The 25,294-nt window shown below is 38.7% G+C and overlaps 1 protein-coding gene across 2 annotated transcripts in view; it reads right to left on the reverse strand.

Moving 5' to 3' along the window:
- The window catches only part of FSIP1 (fibrous sheath interacting protein 1), an 84,810-nt gene extending 60,104 nt beyond the window's left edge, over nt 1–24,706 (reverse strand). Inside the window, exons 1-9 of one of the 2 annotated variants that reach the window (XM_086462675.1) lie at nt 24,581–24,706; nt 23,140–23,215; nt 21,528–21,636; nt 19,970–20,150; nt 18,955–19,039; nt 15,178–15,276; nt 11,303–11,403; nt 10,462–10,569; nt 1,534–1,698 (exon numbers count right to left, since the gene is read on the reverse strand). In XM_086462675.1, the coding sequence (XP_086318801.1) occupies nt 1,534–1,698; nt 10,462–10,569; nt 11,303–11,403; nt 15,178–15,276; nt 18,955–19,039; nt 19,970–20,150; nt 21,528–21,636; nt 23,140–23,215; nt 24,581–24,706 (1,050 nt within the window). Of the gene's footprint in view, nt 1–1,533; nt 1,699–10,461; nt 10,570–11,302; nt 11,428–15,177; nt 15,277–18,954; nt 19,040–19,969; nt 20,151–21,527; nt 21,637–23,025; nt 23,216–24,580 lie in introns of both variants that reach the window. The other variant, XM_086462674.1, reaches the window with a different exon arrangement.
- Between the last annotated feature and the right edge of the window lie 588 nt (nt 24,707–25,294).

A 25,294-nucleotide genomic window follows, 5' to 3' on the forward strand; every position in this document is an offset into this window, starting at 1 on the left:
AAATCTATAAAGCCACCTTTAAATAGTCCTATTCTTTGGTAGCTTTCATTAAAATGACATTAAAATGTTTAAGTTTAACTGAACAAAACAAAAAATGACAAATGGAATCCTGTGTTTCCCAGAACTACAACGTCTGCAAAACAAATTTGAAGGGCAACCGCTTTTCACTAATGAAGGGTCATTTATAGAATTAACTATCTCTTTTTGGTTAAGTTTAATATTATCCAAAAAAATTAACACATTACTCTTCAATAAGCATACGCATAAATGCGGATTTCTATTCAAATACTTTTACCTGAAAAGAAAGCACCAACCACCACTTGGAGAAATGTTCCCAAACAGAGCATTCATCATCACAGGCAGCTGCGCTAACTTGACGCTGATGTCTCCTAACAAGCACAAGATCTAGCAATCATTGGCAAGCTCAGCTCCACGGATGGATCTGAAGTTACTGGGTAACAACTGCATTTGCACAAGTGATTACCCACTAGAGGGAGTCGCTGTTTCACACATTAAATCCCAGTTGCTAAATGATCAACATCAAAATGTGACTCCTCTGGAACTGTCAGAGCAACAGAAAATAGTACCATAGGTAAAACAAAACCTGAAGTTCAGAAATAAGTCAATACAAAAAATTACATTATAGTGCTCTTTAGAAAAAGAAAACAAACAAACAAACAAACCAACCCACAGGTACTTTAGCTATTCAAAGAGCTATTTCTGAATATCTCTGAATGAAACTGAATGTAACTGAAAACATAGTTTTGCCAGTGCAGAGCCTCTGATACACCTGTTCTGGCTATAAACTAAATTTTACAGAAGTAAACAAGTTTTGTGCAAATTACTGCAAAATAGGAATTACGGTATCTTACGTTCTATTTCCCCCGTTACATCAGGGGCAACATTACTGAGGCATGGGATAAATTGGAGTCTTCTACGTACAAAATTCAAACAGTCATTTCTCAAGGCTGAGACCCCAAAGGTTCTTAATACTGCTGGCAAGGGAAAAAGACAAAGGCTATTAAAAACAAGGGACATCAATTGCAATTGTTTGTCTTTAACATTGTTTATGGATAATTGCTTTATCTTTCAGATCATAAATGAAGAGGCACTTTTGGAATCCTGAGATAAGAAACCTAATTCTAAGGCCTTAAAGATGAATTATCAGGGGTAACGTGTTACTATGCTGACAAAGCCACTGAAGCCCTCACACGGCTAAAAATGTCTGAGTTACCAATTCCTGCATATGAAATTTCTTGTTGAAAGTGTGGATAAACCAACAAATGCTAAAAACCAGACGGTACTTGACATACATACCACTCAAAATAGCAACATATGAATTTTCAGTACGATTTCTATAGCCAAAGATTTCACTCCATTCTTTAACACATATACTTTGAGAACAAACAGAAGATACTAAAGAAAAATGCAAAAAATACCAACACAGATGCATGCTGTATTTTCATTTACATCAGATCTAAACATACACTACAAACAGTAAATCTGCAAGATAAGCTCTGTTCTGTAATATACCTGATAAATTTGGCTTGGAGATTTTGAGCAAGAGCTGGAAATCACAGAAGAATCCCCATCAGATAGTAGTACTTGAAGCTTAATATCTATCTCATTTAGGTGATGAAATTCCATTGGTTCAGGTGCGTATCCTTCTCCTGGTGCTAGACGGCCAGACACATCCTCCTATTGAAAGATACAGAAAGTATTTAATCCTCATTTCCAAAGGAACATACTTTAAGGCAGTTACACATCAACTGTATTTATTTTTCAAATAAACCATACTTAACAGCAAAATGTAAGTTTTTGTTCATCTCAGTATATAGCTGAAATCTGCGAAATATTCATGTACCTAGCACACTCAAAAGCAGATACAAAAGGATAGAATGATTAGAGGCACACATTTTTCACTTTTAAATATAACTAAGCAGCAACTTAAGTAGACTTAAAAAATACATATTTAGTTTTATTTTTAGAAAGCATATGCATCTACATGCATTGTTAAAATGTAATAGCCAAAAAAGGTGTTGTGTTAACCTAAACAGACTTCCGCTACTATTTTACTTATTTCTATAATAAAGTCCAAAGCCTGTGTCTTCACTGACTAGGCACTCAGAAGCCCTGAAACAAAATTGCTTAAAGATAGGTGCTTTGCCTCCATGCCAGCTGGCCAAGGAGCAACCAGACAGCTCCCAGGTTCCCCATCCGTTCTTCTGAAGGTTACACAACTCCCTTGATCAAGTTCTCTTACACGCAAGAGAAGCACTTTGGATGGCTAAACCCTTTTTCTTAACAATGCACCTCACTTTATAGCTTCTTAGCCAAGTTAGTCAAACCTTTAAAACAATCTCATGCCGTGCCTGTGGCAGCTCCCTTCAACGGATGCAAACTCTTCCCTTGTTGCAGTTTCTGTATTTGCTCAACATGGCAGCCCCAGCTCCCTTTTGAAGAAACAATAGCTTGTCACGGTCTAACTTGCATATATAGATCTTGCTGCCCAGTGCTGCCCAGTAAGCACCACTTTCTGATGCCACTGACACAAAAATCAATTTAGGAGTGTTGTGCTCCTTTGCAAGATAGTGCAGAGGATAGAGATGCACAGGCAAGTGTCCGGCAGATGTATATCCACCAGTCCTAAGACAGAAAACACAGAACATGCTGTAAGCTCACATTATCAATGCTAATATTGACCTGGAAAAGCACAGCCCTCAAAAACTGCACTAGAACTGTCCTCAACACCATCCTAAATCACTTCTGTTACACCTTGCATCTCAGCACTCCTTGTTTGCACACTTATTCTGGAGACACCATATTACAGCTTAAGTCCAAGGAACTGTACAGAGTTGACCATATAGCAAACTTGAGACAGCAAGGTATTTTTTGCTTAAAAAAAAAAAAACAACAATGCAAGTCAACAGGCATAAAAATGAGATGTTCTCAAATACACTGAACACATTTGTCAAACTCCCCCATTGAACTTGCATCTCAAAGTCTGCAGCAAATGCAGAGACACATCTGTTCAGGTGCGCACCCAACCACACCTGCACAGCAGCACATTAGAAGTCCAAATAAAGTAGAACATAATGCACTACTCTCTACTGTCCTCTGAGGGAAGAGGAAGCAGCAGACTCCTGTACAAGACAAAAAAGGAAATAGAATCAGCAGCTATGTCTAATAGGACAACCACTTTCCATCTGATAAGGAGTCAAAAAGAGAGAAAGCCTGACCAAAACCAGGCTTGGAATGAAACTGCAGAGGTTGACGCTATGGCAGAAATCACCTAGAGCCAAATCTCAAAATGAGGGTATGAGACACAGTGCGACACCTGCAATGTATCACCAAAGGAGAAAACAAGGCATCCATAGGAAAGGAACTGCTCTGAGGTGAGTAGCTGCTGTCCTTCTACAGACCCAGTGTGTTATCACAGAAACACTGGAAGAGACAGAGAGCACAGAGTTCTTTTCCTGATTGCGGTTTTCATTACCTTTTCCTCTTGATAGCAGTAACACCTGACTAACAAATATGGATATCTGCTCCTAGTATAGATGCATATTGTGAGTGAGCTTGGCCCACTTAACCCAAACAAATGAGATCATATTCACAAACAGATACAGGTTCTCCACAGCAACCTTGGCCCTCCTGTCTCACTCTCAGGGAAGAGAGTCTGCACAACACCATTCACTGGGAATAACCCTAGCAGATTACACGTCTGTCCTGACTGCAAAAAACCACCAGGTACGACCTTAGAAGGGCAGGGCAGGGATGTGGGGGAGGACACCAGTGTATTGATGGTTTCCTTTCTTTTTCCTAACAGAAGAGGGCCAGCACCTTGCCCTAAGACTTCAACATCTGTCTTGCAAGGGATTCATGTCCACCAGCTCCTGTACAGCTTCCAGACTAGTCCTCTGGCTATTCAAGCAGCCACATCCACCAAGAGAAGGAAATACTGGCTTCCAATTACAATACCACTGCTATGAGGTCATCCCTGGTTCATCCCCGTTACCCTAAAGCACACTGGTTGCAAAAAGAAAAAAGCATAACCTGTCATAAATTACCTCCTTATTAAAAAAAAAAAAGGGGAAAAAAAGGGGAAAAAAAGGGGAAAAAAAGGGGAAAAAAAGGGGAAAAAAAGGGGAAAAAAAGGGGAAAAAAAGGGGAAAAAAAGGGGAAAAAAAGGGGAAAAAAAGGGGAAAAAAAGGGGAAAAAAAGGGGAAAAAAAGGGGAAAAAAAGGGGAAAAAAAGGGGAAAAAAAGGGGAAAAAAAGGGGAAAAAAAGGGGAAAAAAAGGGGAAAAAAAGGGGAAAAAAAGGGGAAAAAAAGGGGAAAAAAAGGGGAAAAAAAGGGGAAAAAAAGGGGAAAAAAAGGGGAAAAAAAGGGGAAAAAAAGGGGAAAAAAAGGGGAAAAAAAGGGGAAAAAAAGGGGAAAAAAAGGGGAAAAAAAGGGGAAAAAAAGGGGAAAAAAAGGGGAAAAAAAGGGGAAAAAAAGGGGAAAAAAAGGGGAAAAAAAGGGGAAAAAAAGGGGAAAAAAAGGGGAAAAAAAGGGGAAAAAAAGGGGAAAAAAAGGGAAAAAAAGGGAAAAAAAGGGGAAAAAAAGGGAAAAAAAGGGGAAAAAAGGGGAAAAAAAGGGGAAAAAAAGGGGAAAAAAAGGGGAAAAAAAGGGGAAAAAAGGGGAAAAAAGGGGAAAAAAGGGGAAAAAAGGGGAAAAAAGGGGAAAAAAGGGGAAAAAAGGGGAAAAAAGGGGAAAAAAGGGGAAAAAAGGGGAAAAAAGGGGAAAAAAGGGGAAAAAAGGGGAAAAAAGGGGAAAAAAGGGGAAAAAAGGGGAAAAAAGGGGAAAAAAAGGGGAAAAAAGGGGAAAAAAAGGGGAAAAAAGAGACAGCGAGAGAGACAGCGAGAGAGACAGCGAGAGAGACAGCGAGAGAGACAGAGGGACAGAGGGACAAAAAAGAAAAGGAGGGGGGGGAAAAGAGGGGGGGGAAAAGAGGGGGGGGAAAAGAGGGGGGGGAAAGAGGGGGGGGAAAGAGGGGGGGGAAAAGAGGGGGGGGAAAAGAGGGGGGGGAAAAGAGGGGGGGGAAAAGAGGGGGGGGAAAAGAGGGGGGGGAAAAGAGGGGGGGAAAAGAGGGGGGGGAAAAGAGGGGGGGGAAAAGAGGGGGGGGAAAAGAGGGGGGGGAAAAGAGGGGGGGGAAAAGAGGGGGGGGAAAAGAGGGGGGGGAAAAGAGGGGGGGGAAAAGAGGGGGGGGAAAAGAGGGGGGGGAAAAGAGGGGGGGGAAAAGAGGGGGGGGAAAAGAGGGGGGGGAAAAGAGGGGGGGGAAAAGAGGGGGGGGAAAAGAGGGGGGGGAAAAGAGGGGGGGGAAAAGAGGGGGGGGAAAAGAGGGGGGGGAAAAGAGGGGGGGGAAAAGAGGGGGGGGAAAAGAGGGGGGGGAAAAGAGGGGGGGGAAAAGAGGGGGGGGAAAAGAGGGGGGGGAAAAGAGGGGGGGGAAAAGAGGGGGGGGAAAAGAGGGGGGGGAAAAGAGGGGGGGGAAAAGAGGGGGGGGAAAAGAGGGGGGGGAAAAGAGGGGGGGGAAAAGAGGGGGGGGAAAAGAGGGGGGGGAAAAGAGGGGGGGGAAAAGAGGGGGGGGAAAAGAGGGGGGGGAAAAGAGGGGGGGGAAAAGAGGGGGGGGAAAAGAGGGGGGGGAAAAGAGGGGGGGGAAAAGAGGGGGGGGAAAAGAGGGGGGGGAAAAGAGGGGGGGGAAAAGAGGGGGGGGAAAAGAGGGGGGGGAAAAGAGGGGGGGGAAAAGAGGGGGGGGAAAAGAGGGGGGGGAAAAGAGGGGGGGGAAAAGAGGGGGGGGAAAAGAGGGGGGGGAAAAGAGGGGGGGGAAAAGAGGGGGGGGAAAAGAGGGGGGGGAAAAGAGGGGGGGGAAAAGAGGGGGGGGAAAAGAGGGGGGGGAAAAGAGGGGGGGGAAAAGAGGGGGGGAAAAGAGGGGGGGGAAAAGAGGGGGGGGAAAAGAGGGGGGGGAAAAGAGGGGGGGGAAAAGAGGGGGGGGAAAAGAGGGGGGGGAAAAGAGGGGGGGGAAAAGAGGGGGGGGAAAAGAGGGGGGGGAAAGAGGGGGGGGAAAAGAGGGGGGGGAAAAGAGGGGGGGGAAAAGAGGGGGGGGAAAAGAGGGGGGGGAAAAGAGGGGGGGAAAAGAGGGGGGGGAAAAGAGGGGGGGGAAAAGAGGGGGGGGAAAAGAGGGGGGGGAAAAGAGGGGGGGGAAAAGAGGGGGGGGAAAAGAGGGGGGGGAAAAGAGGGGGGGGAAAAGAGGGGGGGGAAAGAGGGGGGGAAAAGAGGGGGGGGAGAGGGGGGGGGAAAGGGGGGGGGGAAGGGGGGGGGGAAGAGGGGGGGGGGGAAGAGGGGGGGGGGGGAAGAGGGGGGGGGGGGGAAGAGGGGGAAAAAAATAGTCATCTCTTCCGTAAAACAAAATCAGTCCTTCTAACACTTTCTCATACAAGTATGATCACACAACTAGTAAGCCTGCCCAGACATGACCTGACTCCAGAAAAGCCATTCAGAAATGTCTCTAGAGGCTTGCCAGCTCTGTGGAACTGTTCAGGTGAGACGGTGACCAACATAAGTATCCAGTGCGGTACTATACTTGTGCCATGTTAACCATCTCCTAATGAGACACTGAAGAGGACAGTGCAAACACCCAGAAATGACTCTACAGGAGTCAGTTAAGCTGCAGCTTAAGTGTGTGTCTATATCCCACGCTCTCATACCCCGTGCTCCAAGTACCCAAATTATTCCAGTAGTCACTTCACTCCAGGGTTAAACGGATTCACACATTCTCTTTTGTATTTTCAAGATGGCTTTGCCTGGAAAAATAAGCTTCTGTCCTGTCAATGTTTCCTGTGTGTCAACTCAGAACAATATTTTTTATAACAGCACAGTCAGTGCTTCTTACTGTGGAACATCTGAAACAAATTATACCCCTGCAGCTTTGACAATTACATTAGCATGAATACATACTTCTAAAATATTTTAAATACTCATAAAACACTTTTTGAAAAAAAAAAAAAAAAAGAGAGAAGTGCTGTTCAGATATTTGACATATTTAGTAGTATGAGTCAAGTGAAGCTACCTAATACACATTACACTATTCAGAGGAATTCATACAGCACAGCCAGCTCTTCCTTGATTGATAACCTCCAAAACATTACTTTAGCCAATGTGGTTGCACCAGCTTTTTAAAAGTCAGAGTGAAATAAGATAAAAGTGGCCATCAGCTGGACAGTTACCTGGGCCAGCTTGAAGCAGTCTAAATCACTCATTAGCTGATAATTTCCTCATGATCTTTGTTATAAAGCAGCCAAGGAAATTCCTCACCCATAATATAATTCAAATGTGGGAAAGGAAAAACTCATTTCCAGACTAGACAGGTTTAAGTAACTAAGTATTATCCTTTCATTCACTCTACTTTAGCAGTAGATTTAGGAGCTGTTTTATTTAGAGATGATCCAGCACAGACTAGACTAACCCACAAATTACCATTCCCACTCTCGTCCATCATATCAAGAACATACTGCAACACATCCTGTATAGTAATCTATTTAATATCTGATATAAATAGTAAAATCTCTATAGATACATGTCCACATGTCAGTGACATGTGCTAAACACAAAATTTGGATAAATGTCATACTTTCCCATTGCCTTGAGAAACGGTGCAAAAAAAAAAAGGTACACATCCAAGTCAGAATTTGCATTAGCTATTGTGTATAAATGCCTCTAAATTCTGTGAAGGACACTAGCTTAAAGAAAAAGAAAACCTAATAACTACCTATTGTGAAAGATTACTTTTGCATCAGTAAAATAATTATAAAAAGCGCCACTATTCTGTATGTCAGAAAGCTATGATGTTTACTAACAGAAGGCTGTTTAAAACATCTTCAGCTTTTTATGCTGATGTTTATCAAACGAAGGACCATCTCCTCAAATTGAAACATGTCCTTGATCAGGAAAGAACAGAAGAGATGGTATGGTTAATCAAACACCAACCTTTCCAACAAGAGGAGAAAAAACAAACAAACAAACAAACAAAAATAAACAAACACCCCATGACTCTCTCCCTACAGTTTCTTCCTATTCAAAGGCTGGATGAAGTAATGTTTCTGCTGAACATTTTGTCACCCTTACATGGGATTATAATGCCAAACCTGTTGCGAGCAGATCTAACAGAATACCTTGAATCTTTTCCTAAACGCACAGACAAGATTAATTAAGTAATGATCCAGTGAGCTTTAACTTTGTTCTTCTAATATGCAACAAATTACAAGTACCATAAAAATCAACTCTCCTAACCAGTAGATCAACATTAGACCAAAGAGCCTTCCACTGCACTTTTTTTTAACGCTAAACTATGTCAGCTAAGTCAAACACCTCTGTATGATGTCATTAACTGATAAGTATTTTACACAGATAAGGAAGTCAGTCTCAAGGTCAGTGTTCACGACCAGAAAAAATTAAGCCTTCTATGTAAAGTGAGGGAACAAACATCAGGTCAACAGGGACTGGTGCAATTGTACAGAAGTCAAAGTTTTTCACCTCATGAACACATGAGTGTGGCTGACAGTTTTAAACCTTTGCATACCAATGATCAGCAAAGGTTACGTTTCTGTGCTTCTCCTTTAGCTTATTAACTGTGAAAGAGCAGTTACTGTCAAAATACCGCACATTTATACAATCTTAGTCATTTGTCCATCAGGTTTCCTGACTGATACAGACTCCTTCACTTGTATTTGCCCCACTAAGCTCTGAAAATGCCAGAACATTGTGGATATTTACTAGTTTTCCTAGAGTAAAGAGAAAAGTTTTGGACCACAGACTGAACGAGTTTCAACCTAGAAATCACACTGAAGTTGGGTAAATTACAGGTTTGTCTAATGTCACAAACCATGGGTAGGTTAGTTCTCAGCTTCCATAACCAGTTTGGAGTCAGATGAAGAAAATCCTGAGCTCACTTCCTTACCCCATATCCTGAAACAGTAATTTATAAAGATGGATTTTAGATACATTTTAGAAAAAAGCAATGAAGAGCATCTCCTCTTGGACGTCTCCACCACCTTATTAGAAAATAACTCAAAACAAAACATGGGAAAAGATAATTTTTAAAAAAATGATACATTGCATTTGCTTTTGTTTCTTTCTCTCATACCTAAGTTATTTAATCTACTGAAAAATAATTTACTTGGGATCATTTTTAGCTGTATAAATTAACCAGAAACTGGACCTTGGATATGTTTTGTTCATTCTACACAGAGATCATACCTTTCTTCTTTGGTACTGTGATGCACTGTATACTTACAAATATTGTGGAAAAGTTCATAACACTACTACACACTTAACGTAATGTACTTTTTAATGTAAAACAAATTAGAAAGGTCACCTAACTTCTTTACACAAAGCATTTTCCCAATATTTCTTCTTATTTATTAAAATGCAGATTTCTTCAAGTGTTATATCATTTACATGGTTTGAGGATGTTCACTCTATGAAAACACATATCATTAGCATGTTTAACACCATACGTAGTTGAAAAGTACTATAAGTTCCTAGTATGATCGATTTTTCAATCGAAATTTTATCATCCCATCCTAGCAGCCTTATAACTACTTCTGCAAAACAACAGAGCCCCCAAGAACTCTTTCACTGTGACATTCCCCCCAAAGAAGAAAGAAATAAAGGCCATCTCCTAGTAACTGGGAGATCCAAAGTCTATTTTATGTCTTCACATTATTCATTTTGTGGCACAGACTCTCCTAGAAGCAGTGATTAGTGGGACAATCAAACACTTTTTTTACTCTCCATGAGGAAAGGTATTTCTATCTGCTTCAGCTTTTGTTATCCCCTGCAGTATGCAGACTGTACACTCTTTAACAATATTATGTAAAAGCATAAATGTCTAATACTCAAGCAGACTTTGGCTCCTCTGTATACTTTTAAGATAGTGTGAGTTGGAAGCCACACAAAGATGTCTTGTTACCTTTCTAAATGGACACAAGCTTCATCGATGTATATTTCTCCAACTGATGCATTCTGAAGTTCATGTCCTCAAAAAACTCTTGGAGTTTTTTTGAAGTAGTTGCTGGCCCTTCTACCTGAGACTTCAGCACTAGACACTTAGATTGATACACTGCAATTTCACATTACATGCAGAGAAAATAGGTCATCTTCTCTGAGTGTGCTTCTAAGGCTCCTTCCACCTGTGTCCAACTTTTATGTTCTGCTATTTTTCTGACGCCAGGTTTGTCCAAGCGTTAGTAAAATGAACAAAGAAGTCAATGAAAATTCATTCTAGGAGACAAAGCCAATTGGATTTGTCCAGCTTTTCTCTCCTATCTCTCAGGAGGTCATTTCATGGTAAGATTAGGATGAAATCAAATTTAGAATTTAAAATAAGCCAAATACAACAGGACAGTACAAATTAAAGTTGCCATACCTCAAGACCTTGCAATTCGATTCCATCTTCAATATCTTTCAATAGTTCAATTAGCCTTTTCCTTTCTCCCTCAAGCACAACCACCTGGTTTCCCGAACCCTTTGCTAGCTGAAATATTTACCAAAAGAAAAAAAAATGAACAAACTTTAGAACTCCATTAGCTCAAACAGCACCAAACCAAAGTTTTTAAACTCCGAAATTAACATCCAAATCATGCTTATTGGCATAATAGGAATTATCACTCTGACTAAAATCTAGCAGCCTACATATAATAAATTGATAATCTTACAACAGCCTTTGACATAGCTGGGGGCAGAGATATTTTTTCATTGGATGAAAAATTATTATAGCTACTACGTCTTCACTAAAAAAAAAAAAAAAGCATGAAAATCAAGGCATCTATTTTCTAACTTCTGAAAGAAGTTTTCTGTAAAGAAGGGTCCCATGCAGGCTATACATGAACAACCTGCATACCTATTCCCTATCTATGCATAAGAACGCCTTCCTTTAAATTAATAGTAAATACATTTAAGAACATCTTAGGAAATATTTGCCCTCAAAACAAGCTATGTCCAGGCACAAACAGAACAATTCCATTTCCAGTGCTGTTTAGCAAATACATAGAAGCAGTATTATCCCCACCAATATGAGCATCCAAGATGAGGACTACCTTAAACAGCATTCTGCCATAAACAGCACTATTTAACAGCAAGATTTTTTCATTTATGCCTAACTAGCTTTCAATATTCCTGATAAAAAACTCCAACTGACTCCAGAAGTTCTTATATACTATTTTTAATTAACATTTAACAAAATGTTAATTTTATGCTTTAATGCTTACCTCAATGTTCTTTTTAATGAAATCCTGATTGTTTTTACTTTTGCTATGCGTTTTTTCTGCTTGATTAAGAAATTCATTTGTTTCTAATACACCTGGATAATCTGAAGTTTGAGGAAGAAAAATTGCTAAATTAAGATCATTCCTCTTCTGATTCAATGACAGCTATAATAACAGCAGTCCCCTTCAAATCTTTAACAAACATATAAAGTGGATAGACAGACTTTTTATATGCTGTTTTCATTATTTATATAAACTATATTGCTATATTTAAAACATAACTATTGTCAAAATCTAATCTCATTTTTAAGACTTTATTATATGAGATCATTCAATGTTACAAGGGCTAAAATACTTTGGGATTTCTGACCTCAAAAATGTTAAACATGGCGGCTTTAAAAGCCACGGCATTCCTTCGAACCCTATCATTGTTTCAGTTTTATCATCAGTACAAAACGAGACAACAATTTTTTTTGAAAACCACAGAACTATTTGGAGACATATCAAGTACATTTTTTAAAATAAAACAGCTGAAGAACAGATGATATAGTTGATATTATAACACAGCTTATAAAACAAATTTAGTTTAAAACTAAAACTCATCATAAGCTGTAAAGTTATTAAACAGCCACATGATATTCTGACAACATCACATGCATGTTTTTTTCAACAATGGTTTTCTATCAATCCTATAAAAATGGGCACATATTCTGTTTTTCAGAGACTTTTACCAGTTTTAAAACAGCAATTCCTTTATGAACAGCAAATCTTTATCACATTAAATAACAAGTCTAAGCAAATACAACCAACTTCTAAGTCTCAAAAACGACTTCAAAAGTAGGCATGGTACTTTTTGCTTTTCTGGAAAGTAGAGATTGGAAAAATGGGTGCGCTATTTGCCTATTAAAAAAAAAACAACCACAATTTAACACATTAGATAATAGAAGACAGGCTATGAAAGTTTACATTGAAATAACTCTTTTTCAGAGTAGATTGAAAGCAAACTCTCAAAGATATGAAGTAAATTCCATGCATCCTTTTACACACTACGGACAAAAAACTGTCACATTCTCACCAATCAGACTTACTCTCCAACTGCAAGTAAACCTCAAAGGACTGAGGTGTTGGATCTGACCAAGAAAGACTCTGTCACAGTTCAAATGCACAACTGTTTACTGAAGGCATCCCAAACTATCTTTAACGATCAGGTTATACCTTGAATCTATCAAGGAACTGGATCATATAGCTACCAGTCAATAGAAACATGACAAGTTGTATCCTGAAAAGAGCAAAATACACCAAACACCAACATAACATGCAACATGTATGAAACATTACTTTTAAGCTACATCTTTCTCTTAACGGTAGAATAAGCATTTTTGAGAGGGTGCTATCATACAGAACATCCCAGAACATTCAAGTAAAGAAGGGTCAGGCATGGATCACTGGGACAAAGAATACACTCCGGATTGCCATGGGTGAGTAAAAGAAAGACTGCAGCTCAACCAGTTTTGCATATGCATTTTGGTAGATTTGGCACAAATTTCAAAGGTTTAGTACAAATCTTGCTGAGACTGCTAAACTAATACATACATTCTTCTTCACAACTTAAGCTCCTCTTGCTCAGGGCCTGCCTTTATGACAACTGTTACACAGAATCCAAAAGCAACCAAAACAATAACTCTTAGCTATTCAGAAATCATACCAAAAGCCTCCAGCAGAAATAGTGAAAGTCATTTAAGTATTTATTTCTCATAAGTTGTAAGTGATCTCCACTTCATGCACTCCCAAACTCAGAGAATGTAGAACATCTCAAAATAGTGCAAGCAACAGCAACTCCCAACCATGACTGTACTGGGAGCTTCAGAAGTGGTTGCTGTCCTGAATACTGTTAATGAAACCCACCATTGCTATTCAAGGACATTCCAGCACAACTCAGAAATTGTGAAGGTGGAAGCTGAGGGCCAAGCTTCATTTTTAGGAAGGAATGAAGACACATGGTAGGGAGACAGAGAAATCAGTAGCACAGCACTGCTCCAACCCAGTGTGAAGAAACATTTATGTCACGGTTTGAGGCTGGGCCGGCCACTAACGAATGACAGACGCTCTCTACTAACCCCTCTCCCCTCCCAAAAGGGAAAAGGAGAGAGAACAAGGGAGAGAGACTTTACGGTTTGGAAAAGAAAACTAAAACAGCTTTAATGGAACAATAACAATAAAAGAAAAGATAATAATAAGAATAAGGAAAAAAAAGAAATATATACAATATGTACAAACATATACAAAACCAATACCGAACCCAACTCCTCCCCACCCTGATGACAATACGTCACCACCACACCGCAGGGCTGGCACTGGGGCAGTGCCAGGCTGGACTCAGCAGCAGACAGAGATGGGATACAGGAGCTGGACTCAGGCACTGGATTCAGGGATGCACGGATCAGTCCTCATCAGATGTCGGCCATCGAAGAAGAGCGAAGGGGTGAGACCCTCGTGATCTCTCAGCTTTATACTGAATATGACGTCTATGGGATGGAATACTCTGTTGGTCAGGTTTGGGTCACCTGTCCAGTTCGCTCCTCCCTGTAGGTGCGACTCTTTTCACTCCTGGCACCCCAACACGGAGTACAAGATTCAGCAGTGACCTTGGTCGCCATAAGAACAAGTATAAGCAAGGGCCTCTCTGCATACCATTCCTTGGTACGAACTATAAACACCAGGCCTTACCACTGCTAGGAGCAGTCACTGTCTGGAAAAACATGCTGCTGTTTCAGAAAGTGCTGGTAGTTAGAGAAGACTTAACTGAAAAGTTAAAGCACTAAACCAGAATTAGTTCTGATTTAGCCCAAACCAGGACAATTTACTAACACAAAGTTAAGGTCACATACTAGTGGACTAAGAGAAGCAATAAAATGATAAGTGAGCTGAGGTCCAGGTTTAAAAATTAAAACATGTTGTAACATTCTAAAAGGCGCAGAGATTCTGCTGCCATCAATGGTTCAACCTTGAAGAACACCTGTTTATAGAATATGTCTTCTTGTCATCTTAGCTAGTCACCAAGAAGACATATTCCTTCTGTTTACATAGAATGGTAGATGACAAAGAAATAAACAATTGCAGCTGATAGCAATGGCAGCTGAAGCTATTCTTCTTATGTCAGAACACATGTGAGAAGTTACTCAACCATACAAATTTGAATTTCAAACAGGGAAAGAACAGAGGCACAAAAGCACTATTCCATTTACTTTGAAGCGTTGGACACATTACACTATTACCAACATTTGAAACCTCTATACAGTGCACATAAAAAAGTGATGTTGAAAGAGTCAGCACAGAGTTTTGATTTTTACAAAGTACTTAATTCATCATAAAAGCAATGCAGCCTTTACAATAATCAGCAAAACAAAATATAAAATGAGTTGTCTGAAGATTTAGGTTTGAAAATAAAAAAAATTACAGAACAGTTGAAACTGTATACAGCACCACACTTCATTTTTAGATGGTTTCTTGAATGTAAGCCTATTAATAAAAGTTACAGTACCTTAGAATAACAAAGACAAGTTTTTAAAAGAATTTCCATGAAGAACCAATGATACATTTTACAACAGATCAGTTACACACTTCATTATTTTGCAACAAAAAAAGTTTTATAAACCTGAAAGTAAACATTTCTTAGCATGTAAAATGTTTTAGATAAGTCACAAACTAAATTATTCTATCATTTGTAAAAAAATAAGAACTTTTGCCATTCCGCTAAGCAACTTTGCTTTTTCTGATTTCATTGCCCTAGACACAAAGGCCAAGTCTTCATTACGCACCATTGCACATGTTGTTTTGTCATACCTAGAAATACAAACTATACAATCAATAAAGCTTACCCTGACTATGTTGGGGTTTATGGCAATCATAATCTTCTGGATTAATTTTTGTGTCAAATATTGAAGTATATAGTTCATCGTCTTTATCATGGGAGAGATCTGTAAGGAATTTTTCCAGTAAAATTTCATTGAAATGTATTTAAAGAAGATCTAGCTTCACGTGTATCGTACTGCAAGATCTCACACATGAAAGTTATTTACTTGGATAAATTACATAACCACCATATTTCTAAGGAAATAAAGAAGAGGGAAGTGTAAGGTCTGTCTCATGAATAATCATGCTGTTTCATATGGCTGTGTTTTTAACAACTACTGCCCATACAGGACAAATAATTACATTCTAGAAGATACAGCCCAAGGTCCTGAAGTTCAAAAGCCTCTGCAGACATCATGTGTCAAGTCATCTAGAACTCCGAATGAGAATAAAGTATCCAGGTTTTCACAGCTTTTGTCTGCCTGTGTATGACTATTAGACTTCCAAGTGGCTTAGGTCAAGGGTGAGTCTAGAAAAAAAAGTGTTCAAACATCCTAACATGCAAGAGTTGTTTCAGTTACTCAAAGAAAAAATTCAGTCACGGTATTGACATACATCAACTGGAAGTATAAGATAGAGCACTAAATTGCAGTCTATACACTTAGCACTTACGGAAAAGGACTCGTACTGCAAAGAACCATATATATCACATATGAAATACGTGGGTCTTCACAATGAAAAAAACAGCCAACATCCTGCAATAATGAAGTTTCACGGACTCAATTGACAGTATGATTTTGTTACACAGAGCACAAGGGAATGAATTTAAGGCTGTTTAATTAACTCCTCATTTACATTTCTGCTATGAGTGTGTCAGAGGGTTTTTTTGTGCCTGAGAGGCTGGGACACCTAAGTTATTCGTGATTTTGTAGCCAGAACTTGTGTTTGATTTCACAGCCATATTAAAAGCTGTAATTAAATATTAAATAAATTAAATAGGGAAACTAAAGCTCTTTATTAAATTCAGGCTCTGAAAAACAAAATATCTGAATTTCATTCCATTTCAGTATCAACCAGGGCAGCTATCAGGGCACTCATTTAAATAAATAAATAAAACCTGAAAAGTAAGGCACTAGCATGTCACAGAAAATTCAAGGTAAAGATCAAGCTGGAGGAAAATATAAATCTAAACTACGCAGAGTTTTGCCGGTACAGTACACTAGAACCCATAAGATGCACATGATCTCTACAGCAAGGAGTTACCTTTGAAAGAAAAGAGGAACTGAAGCATGGAGTTCACTAACAACCATTGCGTCTTGCTTGCCTACTCTTTTTTTTCTTTTTTTTTTTTACTATTTCCTGACATCTAGTGGAGACTTTTCATATATCATCCATATCAAATTCTATATTCTTCCCTTAATAACCCGAACTTTAGCATAGAAATAAAAGCAGGTTACCTTGTAATAAGTTTTGTTGAAATGTTTTAACCACACATTGCTACTGTTATCATGCACGTACTTCCAACATTCAAGCTGAGATTTTTGCTCAGCAATAACCATTCAGGCCTCAAATCCTTGTTCTCTCCCCAACAAGAAAAAAGACACAACGCACCACAATTCTGCTACCTTTCAAGCAAGAAACCCTTTCAGCCAAAGTATACAGATGAAGGACAGAATACAAAACATGCACATCACTCAGAACTCCAGCACCGAGACAGAGTATTCAAACAGCAAATGTTTTTAAATCACTCTCAAGCAGTTTTGACATGGTACGTTCTTGACAAATTTGGTCTGATTTTGTTGCCCCTGCCCCTTCCAATAAAGACATTGTGAGCAGACTGAGGACAGTTTGTTCCAGTGTCTCTCCCAGTAAGAGTCTAACCACAGAAAGAAAAAGGACATTTTAAAATACCTAGTATTTTCTTTTTCCAGGTCCCTGTGAGCATGCACATTCTCTGTGCGTTCTTGAAGAAAACTACCCATACTTCAGAACGTGCTTCACCCACTTGCTTTAGAACTCCAACAGAATTGTGTCCTTCTGACTCAGCAGAGAAAACATTTCTAAACAGTTTTTTAACTTTTCTTTCCCTATTCTACCTATAGTTTTACATTATAATCACTGTAATTTTGATCATAGTCTTTTTTTTTTTTAAGCATCACATTCCACATTTCTCTGTATCATTAAATATCTGTTTACCTTTCCTGTAAAAGAACTCAATCCTTCATTAGCCTACTTTTAATGCATCTATAGAATTTGATGTAAATGCTACTTAAGGTGGAAGTGATTTTTACTAAAAGACTAAAATGCAAATGCTTATTCTTATTGGTGTGTTCATTTCCACTGTGAGTATTTTTGTGTTTGCTGTTGTATCATGATGACACTCAGAAATTACCTTAACAGACTTCCTTGTTTTTTCTTCCTGAGAATAGTCTGCTAGCGTATCTTTAACATAGTTTCACTTTTTAAGCCATCTATCCTAAATTTTCTTCCCTACAATTCTCAGGAAAAAAGCAGTTTAAAAAAAAAAAAACAACTAAGTTCATGTTTCATATTCACGCCTTTTCCTTAGAACCCCACTCATATTATTTGATGATGCCTTTCACTCAAATTCTCTCTCACATTCAGAATCTTAAATTCTTTTAGAAGTTAATTAAATGTAACATAATCACTATCAATTTTAATATAAATGACCCATACTCCCTTTTGGACCATGTTCCAAGACCTGAGCGGTGCATGCAACTTCCTGTATTGTTTTTGCAACACACAACTCAGGACAAGGGGTAACAGATTCAAACTGCAAGAGGGGAAATTTAGACTAGGTATTAGGAAGAAATTCTTTCCTGTGAGGGCGGTGAGGCACTGGAACAGGTTGCCCAGAGAAGCTGTGGCTGCCTCCTCCCTGGCAGTGTTCAAGGCCAGGCTGGATGGGGCTTGGAGCAACTTGGTCTGGTGGAAGGTGTCCCTGCCCATGGCAGGGGGGTTGGAACGAGGTGATCTTTAAGGTCCCTTCCAACCCAAACCACTCTATGATCATAATTTGGTCCCATTCTCAGGGATTTCACTCCCTCTGGATCTGTCATATTATGAGATCCTTACCATGGCATTGCCATTGCCTCCTTATCACTCTCTCTCCCACTCCCATGTGAAAATTTTCTCCAAGATATATGTTTGGCAGGCCCCACACCCCTAGAGCTTCTAAGTAACATTTTTAGGTCTAATATTCTTTAGCTGCCTGCCTCTCCTACACCAAGTACTCCAGCTTGGCAAACTAACTGTCTAAGACCACCAGCAACCACACATCAGTAACTTCATAATTTTGTTTGTTTTCTAAAGCAATTTTGAATTCCTTCCTTATCGCACAGATAAATGGTAAAGACATCCAGCAGGTGTCTTTTTTTTGTCCAGTTTTTGATCAGGTTTCCACTCTTAATTTTCCCTATACCACCTACCATTACTTTAATTTACCAGTGTTATCAGTTGCACACCCTTTCTGAAATCATTTGTGTTTGCCATCAACTTAAAAAATAAGCTTTACTTATCCTAGATTTCTACCCTTCTAGAGTAGCCAGTTCTTTGAAAAAATGCAGTTTCTATAAACAAAATTAAAGTACAACTTCTACATTGGTAATCATGCAAAAATCATTTCAGTTAATTTTTCAAATATTCCCTTGATGTACTTCTACATGCAAGCATTATTTTATTGTAAAGGTTTGAAAGCTTTATTTTTATAGTATCCAACAAAAACATGAATATTAATCAAAATATAGGATAATTATATCAGGATATTTACTCCTCTTACTTACCAGATGTATCCTGCCATGATGAGATCAAAGCTAAAAAAAGTTTTGTGTTTTCTAGCTCCTCATGGCTTCCAGTGGTTCTGAAAGACTATGCAAAAGAAATAAAGCATAAATATACAGATACATGCATATATTTACTTTAAAGTAAATACTTTAGAGCAAAATACATTGTCTGTTTATCAGGTCTAATGAACTTCAGACCCTATTAAAAATTCCTTGTTCAGTGGCAACATTTATCTACCGTTTTATTTTCTTCTCGAGGCTATCTGAACATCTCCTAAAGTTACATCAAAGGCATGGTGGAACTTTAAAGCCTCTGTTATATATTCTCTCTTACATGGAGACACATTTCACAAGACAAATAAATTCTGTAATGTATATATGCCTCTGAATCCAAATCCACTGAAATTATGAGATGCAGCCACACCAACTGCCATCATGTCCTTTTAGCAACTGACATTTGTATTCACGTAAATTGTACAACACTTAACCTCAGAGGAAATACTAACTCTCATGTTTCAAGGCTTAAAGTGACGTTTAACTGCTAGAGACCAGTATAGGAATAATGTGAAGGAATTTGTGCTGTAACATTCTTATGCCTTCAGGGGGCAGATCTCATTTCTTCAGTAATAGTACTGAAATAGGTGTGCCTAAGAATGGTCACAGTAGAGCAGAATAAACACTTCTAGGTCTGGGTTCACAGACATTACCTCTTGTCACGCTTTATCATACCTGCAAGTAGCCAGCCCAAGCATAATACTATGCTAGTAAACCACACCTAGATAGCTATATATATGGCTGTTGGTCATATAAACATTTAAGGACACAGCCTTCTTTCAAAGCCTGCCTAGCCAATATCTGTTAAAACCTATTCCAAGTTACTTTTTAAAATCAACTTCTTCACTATAATCAGCCAACTGTGAGGTATTTAACAAAACAATGTGTCTGTGAAATATGATAATTCTGTAAGACAGTAGTCTAACATACACTATTTACAAAATAAGCAGAACACTCTAACCTGAAGTTCTTCCCAGAGCTTTGCCCTCATTTCTTTGCCTTGTTTTTTAATTGCTCTCTCCTTAAAACATTTTTTTGCTAATATTGTGTCAAGTTTATTCATCTTCTTTATAGCTGCTTGAATCTGAGGATCTACATCTGTTACTTCAGAATTTTCCAAGTTGGAAGAGTTTGCTGTAGAATATTTTTAAAAATTAATGTTAGCTTGAAACATTTCAATTTAAAAACAAACAAAACAAAACCAAACAAACCACACTAAAAAGCAGTACAAGTAACTTGATAACAACCATAGAAAAGAGCACAATTATTCTCAAGCATATATATCACATTCATTTCTAAACCTGTTTGTAGCAGAGAAAAATATCAAACGCTGAATCAAACTCTGAGCCGTAGTAGTCGGATATGGGGGGATGGGGGAGGAAGAGCCCCCCCATTTGGGGCAAGCAATTCAATTCAAATTTATAATGGAAGAGTGACAACATCTCCACAGTATCAGCAAAACCCACAGACAAAATAAGCTTAAGAATAAAAAAATATTTTCTTCAGCCTGACTAGTAGAATATACGTTTAAATGTCATTCAATAAAATGAGTAATTCTAGGGTTAAGAGAGACTCTGTAATATCTCTACTTTTAAATGTTACAGAAGTTTCAGTCTTGACATATCTCAGCCAAACCAGATTCTGATAATAGCTCTAGAAAAATGTTGTTTTGAAAAACAGAAATAGTGAAACACCGTAGAAACTACCATTATTTAATTAAAATAGATTTCTGCATTGTCCCTTTTTTTCCTAAACACGGAGATCACAATTTCTGATCACTTTTAGCTTTTTCCCTTCCTACAGCATCCTCACGCTCTGCCCTCTTTTCTGGTCAAACTTAGCTTCCATAGCAAGAGTTGAGGAAACACTTGTAGCACTGTCCCTATCCCACAGACTTCCAAGTTTTGAAGTTCTGCAATACTTTTTCATTTTCTAATCTTTTGAGGACAAATGCTTTACACAGCCATTGATCTCAAGCATTTACTGTGATGCATTGGTCTACGTTATGCCATAAAAGGAAGCGAGTGATACAACAAGGGGAGAGCTACAAAAACCTAAGTGAGCTCCAGGGAAGCCCCAAGGACAGAAGATAGAAAAAGAGCACTTATTTCAACTGGCCTGAACCCAGCAGATGGATTTGAACCTAAAACTACTGATTGAAGCTTTGAAGTTGAGTTCTATCCAATGTCTGTTCTGAAGAAATGAATACTATTTTAGATGACCAGCACTGCTGCACTAGATAAACACCGGATTCTGCCTTAGGAGATTGACTGAATCTATGTAAAACTCAAATACTGTCATGTCATTGAAGAAAGTGAATATCCTTTAATAAAATAATCTTTAAATAAAGAACTCACTCAACACCTCTACATTGCGTACATATTTTCAATTTGTAATATTTTTTGTAACTATATAATATACACACAAATATACTATGATCCCAAACTCTCCCACAAGCATTAAGAAGAAAAGCGGAAAAAAACCCAAGACTTATTGCACTGTTCACTTTATACACCTGAAAAGTAATACCTGCTTTTGCATTACTTTGTTTTCCTTGGGAAGGTCCACAGAATTTCAAAGTCTGTGTTTCAATGCTATCATATCCAGAATCTGAATTAGAGATACATCCTGAAAAACACAGGAAAAAGCCTTTCACAGTAAAACAGATGTGAAACAAACTTTTAAAGACACTGTTTGAAATGTTAACAATTAAGAGACCAAAATACATTTTTGTCAGTTAGGGACCATCATAGAGCCTCTGCAGCGGATTACTGTTTAAAAAATTATACATACTAGTACACCAGGACTCATTATAAACACAGGAGCAGTAGTCAAGGGATTTCTTTTGATTTTCTTTCTGTCATGAAATCTTATCTAAATTTGAAGAAGGTATCCAAACTCTGCTTCACATAACGTCCTTTGCTTCTCTATTTTTAAATAGTCAGAAACACCAGAAAGTTAATTTATTACCATTTATATGATGCCAAAAGAATGTCATCTGAAGCACTTTTACAAGTGCTTTCATTCAAATGAGATATTGTATATTTATATTTAAAGTATGTTATTAGTATTAGCATTGTTCAATTGTTAAATACTACCAACTACAACCATGATTTCCGATTTTGTGGAAATTGGTGGACCATTATTAGGATACAAAGTTTCTAATAATGATCTTGATCTCTGTGAAAAGTTTCATAAAAACACCTTACTGAAAACACTTCCTAACATGGTTCTGTGGAACACATGCAGATGGTTTCTCTTGACCTTTTCATCACCGGGGTGCAGGTCACAGCTTAGATGCCACAAGACATATGCTGCAGTGGTAACGGCAGTAATAACACATTCCTTTCAAAGATGGATTCGGTTTTGGGCCCCTCACTACAAGAAAGACATTGAGGTGCTGGAGCATGCCCAAAGAAGAGCAGCAAAGCTGGTGAAGGGCCTGGAGAACAGGTCTTATGAAGAGCGGCTGAAGGAACTGGGGTTGTTTAGCCTGGAGGAGGCTGAGGGGAGACCTTATCGCCCTCTACAACCAGCTGAAAGGAGGTTGCAGTGAGGTGGGTGTCAGTCTCTTCTCCCAAGTAACTAGTGATAGGGCAAGAGGAAACGGCCTCAAGTTGCACCAGGGGAGGTTTAGATTGGACATTAGGAAAAAATTCTTTACTGAAAGAGTGGTCAAGCATCAGAATAGGCTTCCCAGGGAGGTGGTGGAGTCACCATCCCTGGAGGTGTTCAAAAAACATGTACACGTGGCACTTTGGGACATGGTTTAGTGGGCACAGTGGTGTTGGGTTGACAGTTGGACTTTATGAATTTAGAAGTCTCTTCCAACCTAATGATTCTACGATTTTATGAAAACAGTGAAGCGAAGGTATGAATTTTGACACCTCCTTCTCTCCTACAATTCTACCTATTTGCATCCTCTTTTCTCCCTCCACCAACAGAAATTTACCCAAACTGTACAAACACAACATTTGGTCTAGCCACAGCACAAGAAGTTGTCAGTCATTCCCACACCTGACAACTCGTTGGGATTCAGCATACACTTCTGAAGTAAGAAGGCCGTACTCTCCACTGTGGTTTGCTGATCTGTTCTTACTTCCTTGACATCAGATTTCTCTCTGCCATCACCTTTATTTTCTTCTGGACAGCAGTCTTCTAGACTGCCTCTTTGGTGACTACCAGCCAAACTGGCAGGTGAATCAACCTATGAAATGCAAATTAACTGCTACCATAAAACCAGAAATCTTTGGGGGGAAAAAAAAGATAATGACAATAAACACGTACTATCTCAAAGGCTAACAACAATTCTATACAGACTGCAGCGTACTACTTAAATAAAAGAACCATTTTCAGATCTGATAGAGTTCTGTTCTTAGACATCACATCGATTCTCAAGCTCATCATTCCACAGACTGCAAGGCTTGGGATTGCCAGGCTAGGAAATTATTTCAAAGGTTTACGCCATTTCTGCTGCAGCAGAAGGTACAGCCAACCTGTTGAAAGTCTGTGTGTACAACAGCCTCATCCATTTCCTGACACTGTGGGCGCTCTGCACCAGGTAGCATCCCAATCTCTCGCTCATACTAGAGAGTTTTTTAATAGTGTCTGAAGGGCTGAAAAGCTTATGCTTAATTCATCACCCTCAAGAGGTTGCAATTTTCATGCAATAGCCTATGGTGTTTAGGTCAGAACTTGGATTCAGTTATCTGATCTTAACCTTAATACCTGACTGTGAACCTATAAAATATTTTTATATTATTAAAATTTTATTTTAATACTTCTGTGAAGCATCTAGGTATGATCCCGTTCTACAGACAGGTGAGCAAAGGTACAACACAGTTGGACTACTCTAAGCAAATCAATCTAAATGTCTAGTTCGCAAGTCCCAGTTCCTACATCCCAACAACCATATCACATATCCCACTCCCAAAATTAAGTTAATTCCTGATATTAATTTTCTCAGAGGATGGATGAACGGCTCCTTCCAGCTCACTTTACTGCATCCCTGGAGCTGACATATTTCTTGGAACACTATGAAACTTGATTCAAACGTATCCTGAGAGAGCCTTGTAGTCAAAAAGTAAACTTGTGAGGATTGCTCAAATGCTTTCTTTTAATAAGCAAATTAATTTTTATTCCCACTTGAATTTAAAAGCACAAATGGGATGGAAACAAAATTCTGCACATACTGGCTCATGCATCAACAGCCTATAGCTGTGTATCTGCACCTCATTGCCAGAATTTCAAACGTTTTTCTTTAAAATATAATTTATTTAATAATTTGAATAAATATAAAGAGGAAGACAACTAAGTTTTCCAGGTTGTAGGGCTGAACAGTCCTTTTTGTGACAAATATAAAAGTAACACAGATTCACAAAAAGGAAATTAAACATCATTCCATACATGCATAAGGAGCAGCCCACATGCATGGACCTTCACATAACACCTCAGCACATCTGCATAGCCCAGAACTCTGTATGAAGACAAAAAAACCTAAATCTTATTTCTTTGGCATTCCACTAAGAACTAGTCATAGAGTTTCTAACCCACCGAAGGTGAAAAGAATTACCTTTGGCAAACGTGGCTCTGGTGTTAGTAACCACATAGATGTATTCAAAGATCTGCTATTAGGATAAGCTCTTGAGCTAGATGTAGGCCTTAAAATTTTATCCAAGCTCCACCTTTTAATATCCATTGTGACCTAAAATTGGAAAGAAAACCCAAAACAACCTTCCAGACTATCACTTTCATAATAAAACAACAAAATCCCATTTATATTTCAGATGTAGATTAAACAAGTTTCAAATTCCTTCTAGCAATTCAATGTTGAGGGGTCTTTCCAGTAGACTAGCTTGCCACCCAAGTATACAATTTGTAACATACGTAGAACTATATATTTATATCATCAAGCCAGCCAAAGTAGTCAAACATGTTTACTGTTAAAGAAATTTCATGTGGCTCTTTTTATTTTTTTAAAAAGATGGTACTGGCAGAGTTAGCATCAACAAAAGACTAAGGGTATTTTATAGACATCTTCACTACATCAAAGAAAGCAGCAAAAAGCTTATTATATTCAGTAGTTCTGAATATAGGTATATAAACAGGGGAGGAGTTCCCAAATCCAAACGATCACATTCCCAGTCCCAACTCAATTTTGAGTTTAAACAACAGAAAATCATGGTTCTCTGCAAAAACTGTGTGAATTCACAGGAATTAAGACACCTGAGCAAGTAACACGCGCTGGTCACTGTCAGAAGGCCCAAGTGAATACAACTGTTTTCTC

Source organism: Leptosomus discolor, chromosome 3, assembly GCF_034619465.1.
Source record: "Leptosomus discolor isolate bLepDis1 chromosome 3, bLepDis1.hap2, whole genome shotgun sequence".
Classification (NCBI taxonomy): domain Eukaryota; kingdom Metazoa; phylum Chordata; class Aves; order Leptosomiformes; family Leptosomidae; genus Leptosomus; species Leptosomus discolor.